The sequence below is a fragment of the Harpegnathos saltator genome, unplaced genomic scaffold (assembly GCF_003227715.2).
Source record: "Harpegnathos saltator strain DR-91 unplaced genomic scaffold, Hsal_v8.6 scaffold772, whole genome shotgun sequence".
Classification (NCBI taxonomy): Eukaryota; Metazoa; Arthropoda; class Insecta; order Hymenoptera; family Formicidae; genus Harpegnathos; species Harpegnathos saltator.
Genome location: NW_020230618.1, coordinates 183,639 through 209,614, shown reverse-complemented (window position 1 = coordinate 209,614; position 25,976 = coordinate 183,639). Strand labels below are relative to the sequence as shown.

The 25,976-nt window shown below is 31.5% G+C and overlaps 1 protein-coding gene across 12 annotated transcripts; it reads left to right on the top strand.

The window, feature by feature from the left end:
• Positions 1-1,566: 1,566 nt before the first annotated feature.
• On the top strand, positions 1,567-25,976 carry Aldh-III (Aldehyde dehydrogenase type III). 12 transcript variants are annotated; one of them, XM_025306219.1, is made up of 13 exons: positions 1,567-1,654; positions 5,702-5,813; positions 18,098-18,135; positions 18,291-18,434; positions 18,519-18,614; positions 18,737-18,958; positions 19,041-19,204; positions 19,547-19,777; positions 19,958-20,155; positions 20,865-20,980; positions 23,786-23,921; positions 24,049-24,202; positions 25,789-25,976. In XM_025306219.1, the coding sequence occupies exons 1-13, from the start codon at positions 1,652-1,654 to the stop codon at positions 25,816-25,818; spliced, it is 1,644 nt and encodes a 547-aa protein (XP_025162004.1). In that variant the 5' UTR covers positions 1,567-1,651; the 3' UTR covers positions 25,819-25,976. The 12 variants fall into 12 exon arrangements, with proteins under 12 accessions (XP_025162004.1, XP_025162005.1, XP_025162006.1 ...); XM_025306220.1 differs by lacking the exon at positions 18,519-18,614; XM_025306221.1 differs by lacking the exon at positions 19,547-19,777.

Genomic DNA, 25,976 nt, shown 5'->3' with positions numbered 1-25,976 from the left:
TAGAGTCCACACGGAAAAATGTGCAATAAAAAAATTATTTTTTGAGAAATCCTCAGATTTTTTCATTGAACGGTTGATATGTTCAAAAACATCGATATAAGCTCATGTCCGCGATCGTACTATGCCGCTAAGAAATGAATAATAAATGTAACGACGCTTTAATATGTGTCTTGTCATCTAAAGGTATCACGACCTCGGGAACAATACTTGACGTAGTCAAAGTGCAATCATAACTCTAATATTTAGAATTTCTGGCTGAAAAAATGTTATCATCGTTTTTCAACGAAATTGAATTGAATACAATTGTGTAACGTTTAATCTTGTTTTTTTATTGAATTTTCATATCGAAAATTTATTTATATTAAAAAGAGACGTGTATGTTAAAAGGTCTTTGAGATATATAATTTTAAATATATATATTTTAAATATATATATAATTTTAGATATATATATTTTAAATATATATAAATATATATAATTTTAAATTATATACATATACATATATAATTTTGACATTTTGTACAAATATAATATTCACCTATACTTTATCTTTAGAAGATAGTACTATTGAAATTCTGTACAGTTTATCTCAAAATATGCGATTAATGATGAAAATTATTTCCAAAAATATATCGTTAACAACAAATTCGTTATTCTCTTTATTAGCACATTCATCGTAAATTCCGCACCTATTCAAATTATTTGCGTGCATAAAAATACTTGCGTCGAAAAAAATTTATGCAACAGAGGTTGCATAAGGTCAACATTGATTATTAATGATATATCGATAGGCTCAAGTCCAAGCCTCGAAAGACAGTCATAGACACGTCAGTCATAGACACGTTCATGCATTGCTCGTAAGTCCGACTTTACTCATTGAGTTTCAGTAGTACTTTTGCTTCTTTTTGTATCATCTCTTACACATCTTGTTACTTTAATATTAATTAATATAATAAATAATAATTTAATAATAATTAATAATACGAAAAGAATGTTTCATTAAGTGAACTAATGTTCTCGTGAAATATGGACGATACAGAAATTCCGATTGAAGTTATCAGAATTCAGCCTAAATTATCAAGATTTCTGGTTAATTTAAACAAAATTCTGGTATTTTCAATTGAAATTTCTAAGTCATTCATATTTCACTAGAACATTGGTTCATTCAGCCAAATATTTTCCTCCGTGCATGTTAATTTAATAGACCGTAAATTGATTTTTATAAAACTATATATACATATTAATTTCTTTCTCATAATATTTTTCTCACAAACGTTATTTACATGCCTGTATTAATTTTTCTTCAATCCGTAGAGAGAGAGAGAGAGCGAGCGAGAAAGAGAGAGAGAGAGAGAGAGAGAGAGAAAGAGAGAGAGAGAGAAACTCAAAATTACTTAATTTGCAACGTAATGTCATTAGAATTCCTCGCGAATTACTTTTGATCATTTCTATCTGATGCATTCCGCATCAATATTATTCTTTGGTACTTATGTGAACATCTGTCGCAAAAAAGAAAATAAAACTATTTGTTAAATGCTAATTTACTTTGTGTGTTTTTACGACAAGATAAAGTTGCCATTGGCAATCTCAGTCTCAGAAACAGTGAGTGCGTTCGCAGAGGAGATACACAATAATCAAAATTTGCGGAAAGATGGTGAGTACATACACAACAATTTCCAGCTTAACATAACATGATGTACACATGAATCGAATTATCATGGTCATAAAATTATTGAGCCAAAAAGATCCGATTATGATAAATAGCGCAGTCGCGACATCCGATATCATGTCATATATTCATTATCATTATTTGACTTAAGAAATAATCCCCAGAGACTATCTTATAATTTTCTGTGTATTCACATAACACAGATTTAATATATTTGCTAACAGAATTTATTCAAGGACGCTTTCGATTCAAGAACGTCTCAGTTCTTTTTTCTTCTTTTACGTCATTGCATAAAACAGATTTTAATAGTGTAGATACAAAAAACAAATATTTCTTATCATACATAAGTTACACCGATAGTGAACATATTAATTTGCTTATATAGATATTAATGTGTTTGTATGAGCATAGGATGAGAAATTGATGTTACTATACTATAGTTACTATAGTTATACTATAGTATATATATATACTATAGTTACTATACTATGATGACCTTGATCGATGTATCGCATGTGTATATAAAGTTAATAAAAAATATACTAAATAATAATTTATAAAGCGGTTAATTACGGCAACTATCGGACGACGAAGAAAAGAAAATACGCAGTAAACATTGAAGATTAAACAAATGGACTAATCGTGTTATCGAAAAGATTATCAAAAAGTGAGATTATCGTTAAAATTTCAGACGATGACCGATTTACTTTACTGTATGAGTTTTATTGCTCGCGATTTCCGATACGCTATAGTCTTAATAAGTGAACCAACTGGTCGATTGATTTTTTTTTACGAATTTGCCTTGCAGAATTTTGCTATGATAGCGACCTTGTGAAAGATTGATGCTAAAATATGTCCTAAATACAATATCCGATTTCATAACCAACTGATGTAAGCAGTAGTAGTGTTTTTATTTTTACGTTTCCTTCTCAGGAATAAAAATACTGATCTACTCAGCCGCGTTTGAATAGAGATTATAATAGATTATAATAGACGATTTCTGAAAAAAATGCGTAATAAGTACAAAGAGGATGATTCGAGCATATAACATCACACACTGAATTTCAGCATTTCGAAGATTATAGACTTTATTTTAAATCTCGAATAGTCTGAATGTATCGAAATAACTTGCATCGAGAGGAAGATACCTAAAAATAAAACCTATTCGCGTACTTCGTGCTATTAACATAATTACATCAGGGTTGGGAAAGTTACTTTTTAAAAGTAACTCGTTACCGTTACCATTACTTTCGGTAAAAAGTAACTCGTTACCATTACTCGTTACTGATCTTAAAAAATAACGCGTTACCGTTACTTGAAAGTAACGATATTTTATTTCGTTACTTTCCGTTACTTTTTTTGTTGTAAATCCAAGATTATAAGAAAGGTGCTAAGACAAAATATAAATCGGACATAAGACGATTAGAAATATACAGGGTGCACGATTTATCTGAAGACATTGAAATATCTCGAGAACTATGCATTGGATAAAAAAAAGTGGTTAATGAAAGTTGTTAGTCTCGAAGGGGGACATCCAATGATACCAAACTCGACCTCCCACCCCACCCCCTGGGGGTGGGGGCAACTTTGAAATCTTAAATGGAAACCCCCATTTTTTATTGCAGATGCGGATTCTACGCCACAAAATACGTAAATTTTGTCCAAAACTTTTTTTTTATTCGTGATAGATGGCGCTGTAATCGCAAAGAATTATATTTTCCGCTTGCGCTGAAACTCCCGCAGATATGCTTCTATCCTGTGTACAGTCATTTGAAAAAAGAATCAATAAGTGTATTGAAGTTGAAGGTAAAAATTTCGAACACTTACTCTAATTAATTGAACAGTGAGAGGCAAGGGGACTCACATTAAAAAAGCACCCGAAAGGAACATAAAACTACTACGTCCTCGTCGTTGTTCCTGTGTAACGCTAAAAGTAGTTTCTCGGAAAAATCCAACGCTATCTATCACGAATGAAAAAAATTGTTTCAATAAAAATTTCACGTACAATCTAATTCTGCAAAATGTTCTGAAAAATGTGGGTCCCCATTTGAGATTTGAACGTTATCACCCACCCTACCCCGAGAGGATGGGGGAGGAATAACTTTTATTATGTTCTTTAAAAATATTGAACAGATATTTTTTATTTCTCAATCCAATGATCATTTCTGGAGAATTGCGGAAAATATAATTTTTTGCGATTACAGCGCCATCTATCACGAATCAGAAAAAAAGTTTCGGACAAAATTTACGTATTTTATGGCATAGAATCCGTATCTGCAATAAAAATGGGAGTTTCCATTTAAGATTTCAAAGTTGCCCCCAACCCCCACCCCCAGGGGGTGGGGTGGGAGGTCGAGTTTGGTATCATTGGATGTCCCTCTTCGAGACTAACAACTTTCATTAACCACTTTTTTTTATCCAATGCATAGTTCTCGAGATATTTCAATGTCTTCAGATAAATTGTGCACCCTGTATATATATATATATATATATATATATATATATATATTTAAATATTTTTATTATTTTATGTTATTAAGTATTGTATTTAGTGAAAAGTTTCTTAATTAGTGGATATAAATTAATTTAATATTTGGACATTAGTGCCTGTTGACTTTAAAAATCTTTGTCATTCATCATAGGCAGATTTCTCATTTGATGTTTGCTATTTAAAATTAAAAAAGTCATCGTTATTATTGTGCTTATCAGATATCAAAAAATTTTTAATTGAAGGAATTCCTTATAAATCTTCTAAATATGTTTGCGCAAGTTTTCACTTATCTTCAGCTAACCAACTCAATTTGGGATGCAAAAAGCTGGCAATTATCAATTCTTCTTTTTCGAATGTAGTACAAAACCTAAAGTTGAATCAATAAAATTAAATATGAACATATTGATTTTTCTTTTTGATCAGATGAATGTTGTTTGATGAACATATGTATTAACCAAATTACACCAACTTACCTTTCTTTTAAACCTTTCTGTATAGCTAAGGCCAATGGATGACAATATGTGAGTCCATCTTTATTGGTTCTCATTAAATTCAGCATAAAACAAAAAATGCATAGAAATTAAATACAATTAAGTTTAATGTTATAAAAATTAAAAAGTAACGATTAAAATGACGGACGTTTTGTTACTCGTTACAAAAAAAATGTATCGCCATTACTTTTTCGTTACTGACACCAAAAAGTAACGGCGTTACCTAATCGTTACTCAAAAAAGTAACGATACCAGTAACAGCGTTACAAGTAACGCGTTACTTCCCAACCCTGAATTACATATATTAATATAGTATATATATTTGCACACTAAAAAAATAAACTTAAGTAAATTATTCATTCAAAAAATTAATTACTAATTTAAATAAAAATTTTTTAAATTTAAGTAAATGTCTTACTAATATAATATCTGAATAAGTCATTCCAATTAAAAAAAAATTTTTTCCATTATGCAGTCGCGAGATAATATACTTTTAATTTGGAAGTGAAATTGTTAGATAATTTCTAACAGGCCAACCAGGTTGTATGGTTATATTATCAATATAAATGAGCATTCAGTATTGCGTTTGGAACATTACAAACGATCACGTAACTCACGTTCTCGGCGAGAAAGTGGAATAACGTGTGAAAGTTTTAGAAAGAGAGAGAGAGAGAGAGAAAGAGAGAGAGAGAGAGAGAAGAGAGAGAGAGAGAGAGAGAGAGAGAGAGAGAGAGAAAGAGAGAGAGAGATGTAACGAGAACGGGAAAAGAGATTCAGGAAGAGATCTCCATTTCCTACTTTCCAAGCAGACAGCTGCTAATATCAGAGCACACACGGAGAAAAATGTTTGATTAAATGAACTAGTTTTCTAATAAAATATTAACTATACAGAAAATTCAGTTGAATTTATCAGAATTCAGTCTAAATGGTCGAAATCTCTAGCTAACTTAAACAAAAATCTAATTTTTTCAATCGAAATTTCTGAATCGTTATATCACCTCATTTCAAATGCGTCAAATACATATATGTCAATGATATTTCCACTTTTAGGCAGAAGTGGTAGTGGAAATTCCGTCGGATAGTACTGATATACCAGAGAAGCTCAATGCCTGTTACATCGACGTCCAAGGACCGGTTATTTTGGATGATGTTTTTGAATCATGTAAGTAGCTTTTTTGAATGATAAATAGCTTATTTATAAATTCAGAAGCAGACGAAGACTACGATCAATATCATAAAAGATAATGTCACTACGTTCATACTTGTGTCTCGAAGTTCAAGGACTATTATTTTACACTGCGCACTATATAGTCACTGAATTTTTTGCAGAGCAAATACCAGTTTCGCATAAAGACTTTTTTTACTTAAAGCTACTTCATTGCTCAGAAGAGCATCTAATGAAAAAGATGTTATACTAATCGTATTATTTATTAAAAACTAAATTAATGATCTGCAAGCTATCTTGTATATTTATATTGTATATTTATACTATATATATACATGAAAAATTGCAGTCGGAAATAAATAATGAATCTATTACATAGTTCTTATAATCAATGACAAATTTTGTATTATTTTTATAATCAGTGACAAGTCATGTATCATTCTCAATAATGTGACTCATATTATTTAAATATACCTTCGATTTGAAAATGCCTAAATCAAAATTGAAATAATCATCATGTGCACATGAAACATTGAAACTACATTTTAAACTTTACGATTGAACTATATAATTGTTTGCTGTTGCTGTAATCATAATTACAGTTTAAATAAATCCAAGCAATAAGGCTCTTTTAAATAGTTCCGAAAGGAACGTTAATAACTTCAATAAAATTACAAAGCAGGCAAACACTAAAATAATATTTGATAGTCATAGCTAAAATTTGAGAAATAATAAATGTAAACCTGAAAGGTTCTTAGATTCGTATATTTAAATATTCGACGAAGTAAAACGCAGAACCGAATCAGTGATTCGAAGCTGGATGTTTATAGATTGATGTTTATGTATTCAGTTACGACATATTGCGTTAAATGAAGGTGAAAATTAGATGACTTAGGACTTCCAGTCAATCGAAAATAAAATAAGCAATTTGAGAGACACTGTTTTAAATTCCGAGTTATCCCCTCCTCACTCATCATCATTGCTGTCGCCGGTAGTTGACGTACCTTTCGTATTTACCTCGTTCATTCTATCGACGATACAGTCGTGAATACTAGAAGCTCGGTGGAACACACGGATTTTGAAGTCGAAAACAACAGCAAATCGGCGAGATTTATTTCATTGTATTAAACGTACATTCTGTTTTAACTTTTGTCATCGACCGATTATCCTATGCGACTTGTAAGCCTATATTACCAATCGCAACGACAAAGATTTGCGATTTAAATCCGATTTTTCCGCGAAATGTGGAACAATTCTGTGAACCTATCCGAAACAGATTGTGTGAAAGTGCACATGCAGCCAAAGCAGGACAGTCATAACAAAGGTATGTCTTTGTTTAAGAACGATTGCTCGATGAATTTTGCTATTATTTTATATTTGGTTCTTCTTAATAAACACGCAAAAGACTCAGCGCAAAAGATTTCCGATCAAAGAATATTATACAGAACCGTCTCCCTATTATGTCATTATTTTTTTTCAACAGACTGGCTAATTTAGTATCAAATTGTCCGCGATAGAAATGTCGAAGCATCGATAATTTTTGAATTTTAAGTGATTGAAAAAGGAAAACTTTTTATAAAATAATAGTACCAGATTCTGATAGATTTGTGAAAGCGATACTTGTATATCGGCCGTTAGGACAGTTCTAATACCAGAACCAGGTCACGCAAATAGTTCAATGTTCTACGTAAGAGACCCACTCTAGCTACCTACTAGTGGTTAGAGTATTGCGAAAGATTAAACATCGAAAGAGTAAATAATTGAATATGCTGCAGAAATTAAATGCATTTTCAAGATGATTTGCGCAAACTTCAAATGTCAAATTTCTAGTTTCAGAGCTTTATTTCGATACAAATTTCATATGTTTTGTAAATGATGAGTGATTTTTCAGAATATATCGATCTTTCAAGATACATATATCTTTCAAAATACAGATACATATATTCCTTGTAGAACCTAGATTCCTTGTATAAACGTATTATTCACAGAAAGAGAGCGAAAGGCATTCAATAGCATGATAAATATTCAATGCACGAATACCACCATGGTCACAGGTTTTGTTAAAAATCGTTCCTTGTACGTTCTAAACGTAGAAATCGAACGTTAGAAGAAACTACTCTCATACTGGTTTCTTCACAATCCTATTTAAAGGCAGTTTAAATGCACTTTAGCACGTGACATTTAACTATGGCGTCATTTTAATGTGCCTGAATAAACATTATTTAGTAGCTCAGATAAGACTCATCAAAAGATCGTCATCATCATAGCAACGCTGCATGCGCAAATAAAAAATTATAATTGTGACAAGAACAGTAAGAAAAGGATAATTTTCTTTATCAAATTCACTTTCTACGTTTACATAACGTTTACACAACGTTTACATACAAAAATACATAAGATATATAATAATTTCGATAAAATCAGTGAAAACGTCCTTGCGTTGAAAATTATGCTATATTGGATTAATTTTTCCGAATTTACTTTTCAGGAATAGTCAACTATACAGATTATAAACAGATTGTAATAAAAATGAACGTGAAAATAAATTCTAAAGAACAAAAACATTGTATAGAAAAACCGTGAAAACGTAATAAGACGATTTTAAACAATGAACATCCTCTTTTTCTTATTCGTCACTTATTCGCACGTTCGTTGCTTTATTTTAACTTTCTCGGTACCGGAAACATGTTCTTTGTTCGAATTCAGAGTGTCTATTCATCGACACAGTTGTATTATAGCCAAGCACCAAGCAATATAATAGTACTTAAGAAAGTGAACACAGTACATAACTTGAAAAATTCAACACGAAACTAAATTAATATATGCGCTCGCGAGCAAGATGATTTCATGTAACGTTTCCTTCATGCGCTATAAAGAAACAAAAGAGAAAACATAAAAAGAAACAATCCCTTGTTAGCTTTACATCGATAAAAAGAAGAATAGTCACAGTTAAACCGCAGTTAGCACTGCATTGACAACTCGTGTTATAACTCGTGTCGTCAATAACTCAGTAAGCATCTGGTAATATTACATTAATGTTTATAATTTCTCACTCAACAATATAACCATCACGTACAACATGTTACATTACATTTACAGTATTACGTTACATTTACAGTGCTGAGTGATAAATAATAATGTTACTGTTAGTTAGTTAGTATTTACCAAAAAGGAAAATGATCTTAACATTAATGACAGAAAAATCCTTAAAATTTCAAATTTTAAAGAAACAATTAAATAAACTATTCGCTTTTATTCGCTATTATTCGCTTAAATTCAAATTAGTCTTATCGGTATCGGGTAATTGTTGATTAGAACTTTAAAATATAACTCACTTGTCGCAGGACAATTGTCGACGAAACTACTAGCACAAACTGAAACAATGAACATGAATAGTCATATTACATAACAAGATAATAAAAAACTGTGACAGAAATATAGAAATGCGTGATGCTTCCGTTATTTGTCAAATATAGAAAGTCGCAAATTGCATTGGAGGTTGGGGAATAACGGCGCGAAATGAGACATACGGCACGGAAAGATCAAACAAAGAAAGTGCACATTATCTAGAATACTCTGGAAAAAGGAAATACAACTATTAGTTCGATAATAGTCGCCGTCCATCCCGTCCTAATCTCTCCTGATATCACCCTTCACTTTCGTATGGAACGCGTAGAAGAATTTCCCGTAGACGTAACCGACGAGGAGATCGACAAGTGGCGCTATCTAACAGACATTCTGTAACTACTTTTATTGAGCACTGAATATATAAAGATCGTCAACTCTGTTCGATTTTATTAGTTATCATGTCCGTATGATAATTGAAGACGATAACATTATGTGAACGTTATGTGAACGTGTACGTGCATACCTATATACAGGGTATCTCAGAACTTTGGCACACGGGCTCCGTAGGGACATAGGGCTAAGTGAGAGGAACAAAAAGTCCTGTATCATAATGTGAAAATCGTAATAGTTTTTTAATTATACAGCGCAAAATTAGGCATTTTCCACGCCCAGCGCGGCCTATAGACGCTCCGCGGCAAGCTGTGTACAAGCGTATAGGAGCTAAGCGATAACGCGTCTCGCGCTGACTGTCGCAATGGCGTCTTGACGCTTTAATGCCGCGAGACGGTTACGCAGAGCCACGCTGGGCGTGGAAAACGCCTAACTTTGCGTTGTTATAATTAAAAAACTATTACGATTTTCACATTATGGCACAGGACTTTTTTGTTCCTCTCACTTAGCTCTATATCCCTACGAAGCCCGTGTGCCAAAGTTCTGAGACACCCTGTATATGTTATATATATGTGTGTGTGTGTGTGTGTGTGTGTGTGAATTTAGTATTTATAATTTACAATCGAATCTTATATTTAAAATTGTCTTATAAGTTCATCTTCAGGTAATCAATGGAAGTAAACCGTATGGCATTTGAAGATGAATTTAAGACAAACATTTAGAAAATACAAGATGCGATTATACGTGTATTCCAATATTCATTATTTCAGTACTGAAATTCCAGAGTGATAGTAGATATATGACATGAATTATAGATTTTCATTACGAACAATAAATATCGGAACGCAATGAACTGTCTTATCGATCAGTTCCTTTTCCACTTCTTTTTTTACATTGCAATAAATTGATATTCGTATCGCTACAGTGTGATCGTCTTAAGACAATCTTAAAATGCTATACAGCTAGGATAATATTTTTGCAAAATTTAAAACATGAATAGTTCAATTTTATACTTAAAATTAACAGTGAGTGAAGTGTTTTACAAAAATGTATATGTATAATAGCTGTATTCCATTTTATAATTTACTTTGAAGTAACATTTATTTAATCAAGATTACTTAATTAATTATGTACCACATTAAAATGAGTAGTAAATGAAAAGGTCCTTCATGAACACATGTCTCATAAATGCATCAAACATCCAAAATAATGTCTATAAAAAATAATTATAAATGTTCGTACGTTATATCAACTAAATCAATTGCGCATATAATTATGTAGTTCAAATACGAATGATATATTAATATTAATAAATATAATATTAATAAAAATATTAATATTAATAAATACAAAAATATAGATGTTTGCGATCAAAGATCATACAAATACCAAACTACACTCTAAATTTTCACGATGAAATCTGAGGATATATCTAAGCAGCACAAAACATTGGATCGATATTATTCATATGAATCTATAATGGCCAACTACTATTATAACTATTATATTATAATTTATGTTAATTATTATAATTTAAGTTGCTCGAATAATATATCATATCAGATCACATCAGATATGTTATTTTCCCGCAAGTTTCATTTCGCATGCAACGGACCTACATATGTACCTGTATATGTACATTATTCAATTATACAAATTTGTTTGATTCATTAGTTCATAGGTTGGTAAAATGTATAAAAAACGAAAGCAATAGATCTTAGACAATTGGGTAATAAATTAATCATAATAGAGAATTTTTGAAAACAGCAGTCTGATATCTTCGACGATTTTTTATCACGAATAATAGTCAATTTTCTCACTATTTAAATCTCAGGTCTTAAGAAAAGAAATTTAATAGAATGAACCTTCCACTTTTTTTACATTAATTCTAGGTATTCGACCTTCGAGAGAATTCATTAGTGACTGACACGCTTTACTATTCCTTTAACCGATTCATTAAAATGTCCATAATTTAAGTATGTGAAATCAGCTACATATATGTAGACATGATTGCAAAGTTTTCTTTTAGACGACTATTGGCACAGGTAAAGCGTCAGATTATTCACAGAGCTGTTAACTAACCTAATAAGAATCCATCAAAATAAGAAGTGTCGAAACTTTTATTGCAAATATCTGTTCTAAGTAAACCAGCTAATAATTTTGAAAAAATCAACTAGTTTTATAATATCCTTACATTTGATATGTGATAATTATTTTTTATATATATAAATTTATTACTCATTTATGCAAATTTGAAATAAATGTATCCGATATAAATTTTATTTCTTTCACAGTTCCGACTACTTCCCAGATAGCACACGGACGTCCACTGGACATCCGTTATATGTCCATTTTTTTTACAAAAGACGTCCATAGGACGTACGTTTGTCACAACTTCGGACATCCATCGGACATGAACGTCCGATGGATGTACATCGGACGTCCTACAGGTCCGATGTCCAAATAAGGACATCCTTGTTACGTCCAATTTATGTCCACGGACGTAAATCGGACATACGGACATAAATTGGACGTGAAACGTACATCCATTGGATGTCCGGTGCTATCTGGGTTAGTGAAACAGAAAAAAATGGTGAAATAGATAATAATAAATATTATCTAATGAATAACCTTATAAAATACAAAATAACCTTATAGGATACAAAATAGGCGAAACATTACATCGTTTAATACTTTCCTGTAAATTTTACATCAAGTCAGAATAGATAATAATTACAGGAATGAGTTTTCGTAAATATATGTATAATTGCAAACTGTAAAATCAATTTATTATGCACATTTGTATTTAAGATTGTCAATAATATATTATCGTTCTTCATTAATAATTAATAATGTTAAGCGGGGTGACTAACGTCTTATTATAGGTCTATATCACTTTTAAATCATTCTACATTAAGGCTGCGTTCCGATTCACTGCCAGTATTGAAAATACACAGTTTGTGTCACGTATACTATAGATTTTCAGTGCTGGCAGTGAATATCGGAACGCAGCCTTAGTCGCAGGTCGCAACTTCGCGAATAATTTGACCAATCACAGTCGCTTAATCTCCGATCACGAGAAGAACGATCAACCGTGATTGGCCGATTTGCTTGCGATTTTATGGGTCGGTTGTTCCAACTTCTTGGTAAGTTAACTGACAAACATCGATGAACAAAGTACATTTCATTTCTATGAGAAATTATGACAAAGTTAAATCATATATCTGTCTTTGTCCAAGTTGAAGGAAAAACAAAGACAAACGTATAATTTAACTATCGGTTAACTTACCGACAAGTTGGAACAACCGGCCCTTAGACTTGCAATTAATGAAATTTAAACATAATTTTATTAAATGGGAATTAGAATGGACTTTAAACATAATTTATCCAAAGTTGGCTATCTATCCTCTCATCTCATCGATGAACAAAGTACATTTCATTTCTATGAGATGATACGAATATGTTCCACCTGATGCTACGAATGCTTTCTACGGACAGCATTACAGCTCGATAATATTCAAGACTAGCTTCTGAAGTCCATCTTAAGAATCTTTATAACCAATAAAAACGACTCGTGCAGTATTTATTCGTAACGATGTCAAGTATAAGGTCAGATTGTGAATATCGATCCGTCAGCGCGCATTCCACCGCTATCAACAACGCGACTGCGCATATCCGTCGAGATCCGTTCTGAAGTATGAAGCGTACTCCGCATATTTCGTTACGTATGTCAGTTCCAATCACTAAAATATATATTAACTGGAACGAGTGTTGGTGTACGATTCTATTGTTTGCGTGCGAATAGAGAGAGAGGTTCCCTGGTTCCTCTCTTATCCTTGTCTGGCTTACAATGTCGTCAAAAATGGGGATAAGAAGGTACAGTCAATGAAAAAGTTAGTCACTGAAAGTAAAGAGTGAAAGAAATGAAAGAGTGAAAGAGTGAAAGAAGAGCGAGAAATTATAAAAGTTATAAAAAGATTGTAGATAGAAAATTAAAAAAAAAATAGCATTTGCAACGTCAAACGGACCCTGCTTATATGTATATAGAATGATATGTATATAGAAATGTATATAGAATGATATAGTATATAGATATATAGAAACCAATTTAGCTTTTGATTCGGACTATACTAGATAAAGACAGTGCTATCTTAGAGACCCAGTGACGCTCTCTCTCTATTCGCACCTCAGCTCGTTTCAGTTAGTACAGAGCTTGACAAAAAATGCACGCGACGGCCGATTTTCGACTATCTCCGCCCACCGCTGTTCCCTTTACCTCGCCACTCTGTATGCTGTCTACAAGCCGCTCGAGCCTCAGGAGCGTGTTTCCAACAGTTCTCCACGTCACCCATGAGGTACTATTGTTGACGCGTTTTTTTTTAAGTGGTATCCCCAGTAGGCCTAATTCACTGATGACTGTAACAACCCGTAACTAATTGAACAGAAGCGAAATAAAATATGTTAAATGAAGAATATTTAATTCGATTTTCGGCGTCTTTTATTAGTAAGAGCGGAAACGTCAATTTGCATATTGCATGTAGCGAGCCGCATAAGGCGTGGTAAGGAATCGTCGTTTAAAGAAGAACGCTTCTCATTTTTTATAAACTTCATTTTCAAAAATTTTTATAAACTTCATTTTCAAAAATGAAGTTTATAAAAAATGAGAAGCGTTCTTCTTTAAACGACGATTCCTTACCACGTCTTATGCGGCTCGCTACATGCAATATGCAAATTGACGTTTCCGCTCTTACTAATAAAAGACGCCGAAAATCGAATTAAATATTCTTCATTTAACATATTTTATTTCGCTTCTGTTCAATTAGTTACGGGTTGTTACAGTCATCAGTGGATTAGGCCTACTGGGGATACCACTTAAAAAAAAACGCGTCAACAATAGTACCTCATGGGTGACGTGGAAAACTGTTGGAAACACGCTCCTGAGGCTCGAGCGGCTTGTAGACAGCATACAGAGTGGCGAGGTAAAGGGAACAGCGGTGGGCGGAGATAATCGAAAATCGGCCGTCGCGTGCATTTTTTGCCGAGCTCTGAGCTAGTGAGAATCTGAGCTCTGAGTTAGTATATGTTCAGTGGTTCCGATACGTCACTGTCCCCTTCCCTGTTTCTCCTGTTATGTTGCTATATAGCAAATTACTGAACATTATCATGCACTGTGCTTTTTACTCTTTACATTACGTTCTCGGGCTCAGTAGTGTATCATATCGCGTTTATACTTGGTCATCGTGGTGATCATACAATCTCTGTGCCTGCTTTGTTAAGTTTGATAGTTGTCAAATAATAATCGGAAGAACTGCGTAACTACGTCGCTATGGGTAAGATGTTATAATTTCTACCATTTCATCTCTTATATACTGATGGCCTCGTATATACAAGGTTGCGGAAGGAAACATGGCAATGAATTTAGATTTATAGCTATGTATGACGAACGTGTTCCGCTTGCAACGTATTTCAAATGTATTTTTTTTTATTGATATCTTGGAAGTGTTAAACTGACTCGTCACTTTGTATTCATTCGTTATTTCTACTATTATAATTTTATCCCTAACAGCACAGATGTCCAGAGTATGTCTTGAGGATATCCTGGGGACGTTTCTTCCTCAGGACATCCTTAGGATGTCCCCAGGAAAACATGTGCTGTCTAGGATTTGACTTTATTGAGCATTAAGTTAAAAGTTAAACACACTATAAATGTAAAAAAAAGAATAAAGATGATGGTAATTTACTTAGGGAAAATTTTGAAATAGTTATCATCTTAAGTTATTTTTCAGAAAAAGAATGATATCTCATATCAACAAAATTAATATAACAACCTCTTAATATATTAAGTTACCATTTTAGGTTGAGTCTCTTGTGAAGAGCTCTAGAATAGAATAACTTGATGTGTTAATATTCTTTTATTATAGTCTATTTTTATATTAATATTATCAATTATAGAATAACAGCTGGTAAACTGTGAAGATAGAAATTTTGACAAAAATAAACTTCCAAAAACCAGCCATACCTACTTAATTGCTGTAAATTTAATGCTAAAAGTATTCAATATTATATATTTTTATTAATATTATACTACTTTTTTCAAATTTATTAATATATTGTGATATGTTAATAAAATTTATACTTATTTAATACTTATTGAGTACTTATTTAAACTATATATAAATACTTATTTAAATTAATTTAACTTTTTCTAACTCTGCAATATGATTATTCTATCTTTTATATTTGTGCTAAGAAAAATTAAATCACTAGGGTACAAAATAATCAAATATATGAACACAATATTATCAGCGATATATGATATTATATGTTATTTGTTATATATTTATTATATATGATTATATGTTATTTAAACTGTTTTAATATTAAATTTCTTTGTCAGTGAAAATTTAAGGAATTTAAGATTTTCATTTATTTATTTGAGATAATTTGAAGTATTTTCAGCAAAATTCATCACAATAGGATATGAATGATTTTCAAAAGTTCATTTATTTTAACATGTATGGAACCTTATTAATCTTTCTTCTTAGACTTGATAGATCAAAACGTTGTGCAAAGCCTATGTCAGATTTAATATTAGAAATTGAGAATTATAAATTACAGATTGAAAAAAAGACACATTGATTAATTCTAAATCTTCTTCCCTTATTTTGTTCTTTTTTCACCTTCCACTCTGTCCTGATTAGTCAAGTTCCAATTTTCTATCAGTAATCCTCAGTCTCTAATATATGATTTGATATGGACTTAATAGAAGTAAAATAATGAATTTCATTTGATTAATAATAGCAATTTGTAAACCATGTTTGAAAATTTTTTGAAAAAAACATGAGTTATTTTTATTGATGTATTAGGACTTCTTTTATACTTTACATTATATCCGAACTATGGATCATTTCACTGAAAAGAAGAAAACTCATCATAAAGAATTACTAAGTAATACTATGTAAATAATAAATACAACATAAAGTCATGATAAATCATAAAGGAATATGTATCTTCAGGATATTTGAATAGTTTAATAATTATTTTTAACGAAGCTTGATTATGATGACACGTGTCTGTCAACATTGAAATTATCTTTCCCTTATGCCAGATAGGACCAGAGCACAGACTTCTGCATAACATATGATACACAACGCATAAGAGAATCAACCAATCAGAGTTCTTCATTTCCCTCCTCAGGACAGAAATGAAGAACTCTGATTTGTTGATTCTCTTATACATTGTGTATTATGCGTTATGCAGAAGTCTGTGCTCGCCCACAGCCTTTGAAATAAACTTTTCCACTATATTTGGACTTCGGTCAAGTGGCTTGGAGGAAATGATAATTTATCATCAGTATATCATTAAATCATCTTATATCTTCGATCAGTTTGCATGTATAATATAGGTGAAAAAAAGTAATTGCATAATTTGCGATCAGGTTTCTTTTAGATTTTCACCTTGATATGTACATTCTGCTATTTACATCGTCAGACAGGCCAGTTTGTGTGTAATGTAGTTGTCTCGTTTACTTTGCAGAGTTTTGATTGCATCATACATTTTTCCTATCATTTTTCTAACATTACAGTTATAGAACGAAAATCAATAATAAATTGAATTTTTATTATATTCATGTTCTATGTACCTAGCGTTTTCGACTAAAATGAGCTTGAATCATTCTGAAAATGATTCAATCCAATTTGTCACAAATTCACGTTCACTTGAGTTTGAATCTTAATTGGATTTTAAATACATAGCAGAAGCAAGAACAAAATAGGATACATTACTTCGTAATTGATGTTATCAAGTTGTTTCTTTCTTCAGAAATTTGCCTGACTATGATAAAACAAAAGCAAAATGTGTAATAAAATATTTCTTAGAAATTAAAAGATTTAGAATGGAAATATATTTAAAGTAAATAGAAGATCTTTTAGACATATCTAAGATGACTTGTAAAACCATACAAAATTTCAGCAAGTATTCCTTACTTATGTCCGTGGTCAACATTACCAGATTTAATATTGTGTAGATAATATATCCAAAACGATATATGCTCTCTCTCCTAATATCTCCCATACTATCGCCGTTAATATTAAAACTAATTTTAATAGCTTTCGAACAACAAAATGTTAAATATTCATATTGTATTGGAATGAATTATGACCGAAATTCAAACGAGAGTATATGGTATAATTATTGATCTTCTATCATATTCTTATGTGATAAATAAAAACAAGAAAAATATGATGAAAAAACTGATTTATAAATTAGTTAAAAACACTATTAATATTGTATATAGTAGTTGTACCAAGTAGAAACATGGGCTTACATTTATCAGTAGTACATCTTCATAAGATTCAGTCATATTTATATAGGTTGTACCTTAACCTCTTATTTTAATAACAATACACACGATTGGCTTATTGACATGTACATTTAATTTGAATAAACCTTGTTGTTATTTAAATAAGGACTAAATTTAGCTACACTTTTCTTTCTCTCTTATGTGAGCCGAGCCGCGAATTGAAAATGTTTCTTTGTTATAGCCTATACAAACGGCAAGAAAACGACGAATTATAATGACGTAAGTATTTTTAAAAATTGCTTTCATAAAATCGCATTTACATTTGATTTGCAATTTGAACGAAATGAAATCTACTAAACATTACTTTCCAAGTGTCTGAATTAGATAAATTTGAGATATAATATCGATCTAAATATAATCTCTTATCGTCACAGTTGGTCCAACAGACGCGGGATGCTTACAACAGTGGAAAAACAAAACCGATAGAATGGAGAATCAAGCAACTGAATCAGCTTCTACGTATGTTGAAGGAGACCTCGTCGAGTATCACGGCTGCATTAGAAGAGGACTTACGTAAAGTATGTAGTTATGTAATTTTAAAAACAGACAACTGCATAATCTCGATATTTTTGTACTAATGGATTTCAACTGATATATTTTAGTCCAAATTTGAGACGTACATTACCGAAATCGAATATGTAATACAAGACATTAAATACACTCTTATGCATATTAAAGAATGGGCAGCAGTGGAGAAGGTGAATATTCATACTCATACATGTAATTATTTATATCGACTATTCTGCTTTTTTTTCCGTCAGCTTGAATATCTAAATATACAGTATGAAAAGCAAAGCGCTTTGAAATGCAACTGTTACAGCCTTCGAAGGGTCTGGCGTTCATTTTCGACTCGATGGATATCCGGAAGGACCCTTACGGAGTTGTACTGATCATTGGCGCATGGAATTATCCAATTCAGCTGACGTTGACTCCTATGGTGGGTGCGATTGCGGCTGGCAATTGCGTAATCCTGAAGCCATCCGAAGTGGCATCGGCATCCTCAAGATATTTGTGTGAGACCATCCCGAAGTATTTGGACACGGTACGTATACGAACGTTGCCATTAATTTACATTTCTTGTAAAAAAAGCGGACCATCTAATCAATCGTGCTATTTGCGAATAGGAATGTTACCATGTATTGGCTGGAGGAGTCTCTGAGACGACGGAGATACTCAAGCAACGTTTCGATTATATCTTTTACACCGGGTCTGCCACGGTCGGAAAAATTGTGCGCGAGGCTGCCAATAAACATCTCACACCCGTTACATTGGAGTTGGGTGGGAAGAGGTGGGTAAACGATGTGTCAGCTAAAACTAGATATGCTATCGCGGGTTCGAAGGTTGACGATATGACATTTTTTCCTTTATTGTACTTTAACAACCGGTTCTAACGTTTTCGTTGCACTTTAAACTACAGCAATTCACAGCAAGAAATTCTATTAGAAGATATTAGAAGATAATAGATTTTTTCTTATTACGTTTTTATTACGTTTTTATTACGTTTTTATTACGTTTTTATTACGTGAAATACGTTTCTTCTGAAATGTGTCGAAAATAAAGTATGTTGACTTTTTTGTACAAATTTCGTGCAAATGCGAATGAGGTTGCATTGATCGTTAACAAATTACAGTCCTGTATATATAGACAACACAGTGAACATAGAAATAGCGACAAAACGCATTTTGTGGGGTAAATGCATAAACAGCGGTCAAACCTGCATCGCTCCTGATTACATTCTTTGCACGCCGGAGGTGCAGGACAAATTTATCGATAACGCTAAGAAAATCCTGAAGGAATGGTATGGTGAAAATCCACAAGAGAGTGCCGACCTTGTGCGCATAGTCACGGACAAACATTATCAGTGAGTTTTGTGATACAAACGCTGATAACTATAATTGATTCAAATATGCGTTTTATAGAGTTTTACACAAGTCGACGTTGAAATAACCGAGAAACATTTACAAACGTTTGTAAACGTTTCTCGGTTATTCCAAATTCAACGAAATTTCACACGAAACGAATATCTTTATCCTAATTTTAGGCGACTTGTTGATCTCTTAGACAACGGTAAAATTGTTGTGGGCGGTAATGTAAATTCTACAGAAAAATATATTGAGCCTACAGTACTCGTTGATGTTAAATCGACGGATTCTGTCATGCAACACGAGATATTCGGGCCGATATTGCCAATAGTAAATGTCAACAACGCATACGAAGCAATTGAATTCATCAACAAGCGGTAAGTTGTTTGAATATAGATATTGTTTTCTATATATTCTATAACTGAACGTTCAACATCACGTATCATACAAATTTATCGAAAATATCATTTATTTTTAAGTCTGATTTTGCAACTAATTATTTAATCATTTGCATGCGTATTTTCTATATAACGTTCTTTAATTAATACCTTAATTATTTATATTGCGATATTCCTTGTCAAGAAGCAAATTGAAAAATACGTGAGCCATTTTTTGCAACATTTAATGAGTTAATAAATCTGCAAAATCAAACTGACCATGTTTTGTTTGCTAAATCTATGAAGTATATTTAACGACATGTACAGAAATGTAACGGCAAAGCGTTAACATAAATATGCGGTCATGTCAAAAACGGCGCTGATTGGCTAGATCTTATTTGACAATTGTCACCTTATGAACTGTCGCAAAGAAAAGCTGTTTGGCTTGAGTTTTGAGTTTAAGAAATGACATTATTGAAAGCTAATGGACATTAATACAAAAATACTCTGAAATTATTATTTTAGATAATATTGCAATTCTGTGCATATCATATGTGAAAATTGTGTGTAGAATTGAAAAAAGTGTTCCTGAGTTACATCCTTTTTCTTTTGTTCTACATACTTCTCTCATGTTTCTATAATATGGCTTTGTCATGTTGTCATGTTGTATGGAAAAACAATATCGAATTAATAAATTTTTCGAGTCTAGTGAAAATCCACTCGTGTTATACATATTTTCGAAGAATAAAGGGGTACGAGATCTCATTATCAACCAAACTCGTAGCGGAGGAGTATGCGTTAATGATACATTAATGCATTTTATCGGTGAGTCCAGATCGAAATGATAGTGGCTCTTGCGATAGTTTTATCGTTATCTAATATTTTTAAGCGTAATTAAATAATTTAAGCATGATTTGTAATTTCTTGTTACAATCTTTTGTCCTTTGTATCTTTGTAACTTATACGAGTAAGCTGCTAAAATAAGTTTCAGGTACTTACTAGTTGAAAAATACTGAAAACAATATTATTTTTTCAACAGGCTTGACATTCAAAAATATTCCAATAAATACATTGTTTAAATACATTTAAAAAAAGATTCGAAATGTCTTTAGTAAAACTGCATCAGATTTCGTGTTAGAGATCGGAGATCTAAAAGTTAACCAGAAATTAGCAAGATTTATATCAGATTCTATATTAGAATTTGAAGACTATGAATTAGAAATTAAAATTTAGCTAATCCAAACCAAATGAATCGAAATTGAGACTATATGATTAATTAAGTCTCAATCGTTAATTCGTTTCGACGATCATCGATCTTTAATATGAAATCTGATATAGTCTCATTAGACATTTCGAATTTTTTTTTAATATATTTGAATGATATAATTATTGGGGGTTTTTGGGAATGTCAAACTTATTGAAAGATTTATATTTTTTGTCATGCATGGATGTTCAGTAGAATTTTTTTCAGTAGAGTAGAAATTTCAGTTCAGTAGAAATTTGTATGAACTATATTTGTTATATGTTGAATTAATCGAAGTGAAGAAAATATCCTTTTATCTTTCCTTCCATATTTCCTCTTTCCTGTTTAGATCTATCATGCATATTTCTTCTTTTTCTTCAGCTTTTAATAATAGTAATATTAGCTTCTTAGATAAACAATGACAGATGCATGTATCCTTTATGTGAGCATTTTATTCTATCATAACTGCACATTATATTTGTTAACAAAAGACTTTGTAATAGAATTGTGTAATTTGATAAATCTAACGTTTGATTAATTTATAATGTTGATAAATTTTGACACATACTGACCTAATTATTTAAATAGTATATATAATTCGAGAACCATCATAATATAAAAATTATATTATGATGGTTTGACATTTTGATAATAATAACAAATATTCAATTGGAATATCATTCTCAAATTGATCATTTAAAAATGAATAAAGAATAGTAACATATCTACACGATATAAAACACAATATTCCAAAGTAATAAAAAATTGCAACATCAGACTTAACGATACCACAATGTGTAGTACCAAATATACATATTTTTTGTTACTACTGTACACAATATGACATATAACCTATTCCAAAAAAAAAAACAGACGACATTGACATAATTACGTTACTTCTTTGATACGTTCAGGGAGAAACCATTAGTACTGTATATATTTAGCCAAATCAAAAAGGACATATCAATCTTAATTGACGGTTAATCGACATCTACTAGCAGTGTTTTACTTAATGACATTGTGACATATGCAAATTAAATTATACTATAAGGACATTAGATATAACTATATTTATACAATTACTTTAATTCTATTTCTCTATTAGAATAATTTTAGTATTGTATTATTGTTGCAATTATATTAATTATGTTAATGAATATATATTACAAATAATATTTAATTATATTTAAGGTAATTATGCAGAATAGATATTTTTTCGAATTTTGAGATTTTTTTGCTGCTATTGTGGTAAAAATTTTTGTTGTGACTCCAAAAGTAATAATGAATCGGGGAAGCCCGAAAAATATGCAACCTACATATTTTTTTTAACAATTTGTGGTAAACTTGTCAAAAGGCTACAGCACCTCCAATTTCGATGAAAATAGACTAATATATGTTTTAATGGTAAATATGGGGTTAAGGGGACCCACTTTTGATGACCTTGAATTTTATATATTTTATCAAGAACACCCTCCCGAGTAACATGCAAAAAGTTTTAGTCCGTGCTTACTGTTCGTTAAAAAGTTACTAACAAATGAAGTTAGTGATAAGAATTTGCACCGAGCATGTGTACACACATACACCGAAGGGGGCGTGCGGGGGGGCCTTCGGCCGTCTACCCGCACCCCCCTCGAGGGTTAACGGATGAAACTCGCTTCACGTGGAAAGTCGCAATAAGTCGCAAACTCACATGTGACTTTCCATATGAAGCGAGTTTCACCCGTTGACCCTCGAGGGGGGGTGCGGGTGGGAGGCCGAAGGCCCCCCCGCACGCCCCCTTCGGTGTGTATGTGTGTTGTGTGTGTATGTACATATGCTTGATAAATATGTTGGTTGCATACTTTTCGGGCTCCCCCGATTCATTATTACTTTTGGAGTCACAACAAAAATTTTTACCACATTAGCAACAAAAAATTTCAAAATTCGAAAAAGTACCTATTTTGCATAATTACCATATTTAAATACTATATATAATGTTGAGTAATATATTATTTATTATATTTATTACTTAATAATACAATATTGCATATGGCAGATATTTTATATTTTAAAATATATATAAATAATTTCTTTGTGAGTCCAGTATAATTTTGCTTTTTACTAATTGTAATGCTTCAATGTTATGTACTAAAACTTATGACGTATGCAAATTATACTATAAAGACATTAGATGTAACTATATTTATACAATTACTTTAATTCTATTTCTCTATTACAGTAATTTTAGTATTGCATTATTGCTGCAATTATATTAATTACGTTAATGAATATATATTACAAATAATATTTAATTATATTTAAATACTATATATAATGTTGAGTAATATATTATTTATTATATTTATTGTCCTATGTTATTTCAAAAACTTATGTTATTCGTTTCACAGTTGAAACCTTGCCTTTTGGAGGAATAGGAAACTCTGGTATGGGAGCCTATCACGGAAAATATTCGTTTGACACGTTTACGCACCAAAAGGGTTGTTTGTATCGGACTTACAACACACTGGGAGAGAATTTGGCTCAGTTAGTGAATTTTCTTTTTTTCACACATCTCTCCCTCTTCTCTTTCTCTCCCTATTATCATAATGGTATAAGTATGAGTAAAATACTTTAATTTGTCAATAACTAAACACAAAAATTTGCTTTACAGATGCCGTTATCCACCATATTCTGATACAAAGATGAATATACTTAAACAATTATTGAAGAAAAGGGCAGGTATTCCGGGCATGAAATATTTGCCTTATTTACTTATGTTCGGCTTTGGTGTGCTTGCAACGATCGGATACAGAACATTATTAAAGGTACAAAAAAAAATGGATTAAACTTACACTATATTGAAGTCGATTCAGGTATATTGCATTAGAAACAAATCATGTTTTATGTAAATGGGATTAATAAAAATGGGACTAATAAAACAATTCATATATATTACATAATTATCGTTAAATAAAATATAATGTAGTGGGTAATATTGTGAATATTACGAGACGGGAAAAGGTAAAGGAATTCCGCTCATTCGAAACTCATTCCGCTCATAACGAAACTCTCAAGGAATGTGAATGTAAATATTCACTATTTGAATGAAAAAATTCTTCAACATCTAGTAAAACAAAAAGTTTACGTGTAATTACCAATGAATGTGTGTTACCGCGTTCTTTTCCGTGTGAAAGATCTCTAACGCTAACACAAAACGTTTAGAAGATCTCATGTTTTCTTCTTTTATGATTTCACGCAAATTAATGTTATTATGCAATTACTATTTATGTTTGAGAGTACTGTTGTAATACAGTTACATAACTGTTACTATACTATTACTAACTATAATTATAATAACTGTTACTAACTGTAACGTACAGTATATAATTACGTACAAATATATTAATATTGAATGCATTATTTTGACATTTAAGACATTTTTAATCACGTATTTATATCACAATCCTGTTTGACACAAATGTTTAATATTTACTTTCTTTCAAAACGAAAACAATGACAAAGGAATGACTGAGTGATTAAAAAAATAAGATTAGAATAAAAAAGATAGGATATTTTAAGTCTTTTATGTCTAAAGTCTCGTCTACATTAGATGTAAGAGTAAGCCTGTAAGGTTGCAAGACACAAAATGAAATATTTTCATTTGCTGACAGCTTATGTTACAGCTTTACTCTTACAGCTATTGTAAACAAGTCTTAAGAATCTTAAAATATTATTCAAGATTAAAAGTTCTAACAAAAGAGGAAGTTTTAAGGTTGATAAGGATTCTATGAATATCTTCTAATATTTTCATGTCCTGGAATGTTTTAAGACTCTTGCATCAGTATTTGTTTCATACTTGTCCATCTAATTTCATTTCATTTACCTCAAAAGCATGTGCAAGAAGAATCTGATGCATATATATATATGTATACATTTGTATATAAGTATATCATTTTTATAGGTTCATCAAACCATAGCTTTTATTATACATTTTTGCTTTGTGCTTAGTCATTTACTATAATTAATACATCAGGTAACAATCAGAGTGTGTTTCTTCCGGATGGATACCGCGTCGTAATTCAGCTTTGTACTGACGTTTCGCAAACATTGCATCATCAGAACTAGGAGCTCCGATAATGAATTGCAGCAAGCTGCAGTGTTTGCGAAACGTCGGCACAAAGCTGAATTACAACATGGTATCCATCCGGAAAAAACACCCTGATTGTATCAATGGCCGCGAAAGTCTAAAAACTAACATCAAGTAACAATTTATTACGTGACTTATTACCCGCGACAACTACATATTACTTTGCACACGCGTTTGAGTTACTGAGCGTAAAACATCACCATCAATTATCAGCCATCATGTATGATAAAAACGGGGAGAGAACAAACGTGAGTATTGTTGCAGGAATTCAACTACATGGATGAGCAGCAATAACTATTCGGCTGTTATGTTAAGATTTTAATTTGGTATTTCAATAACGAAAAGCATATGCAAACCATGTTTATCTGAAATATTATAATAAAAGTGACATTTAACAACAGAAAATATGTAATATACTCACATATATATACACATATAATATGTAACCTTTT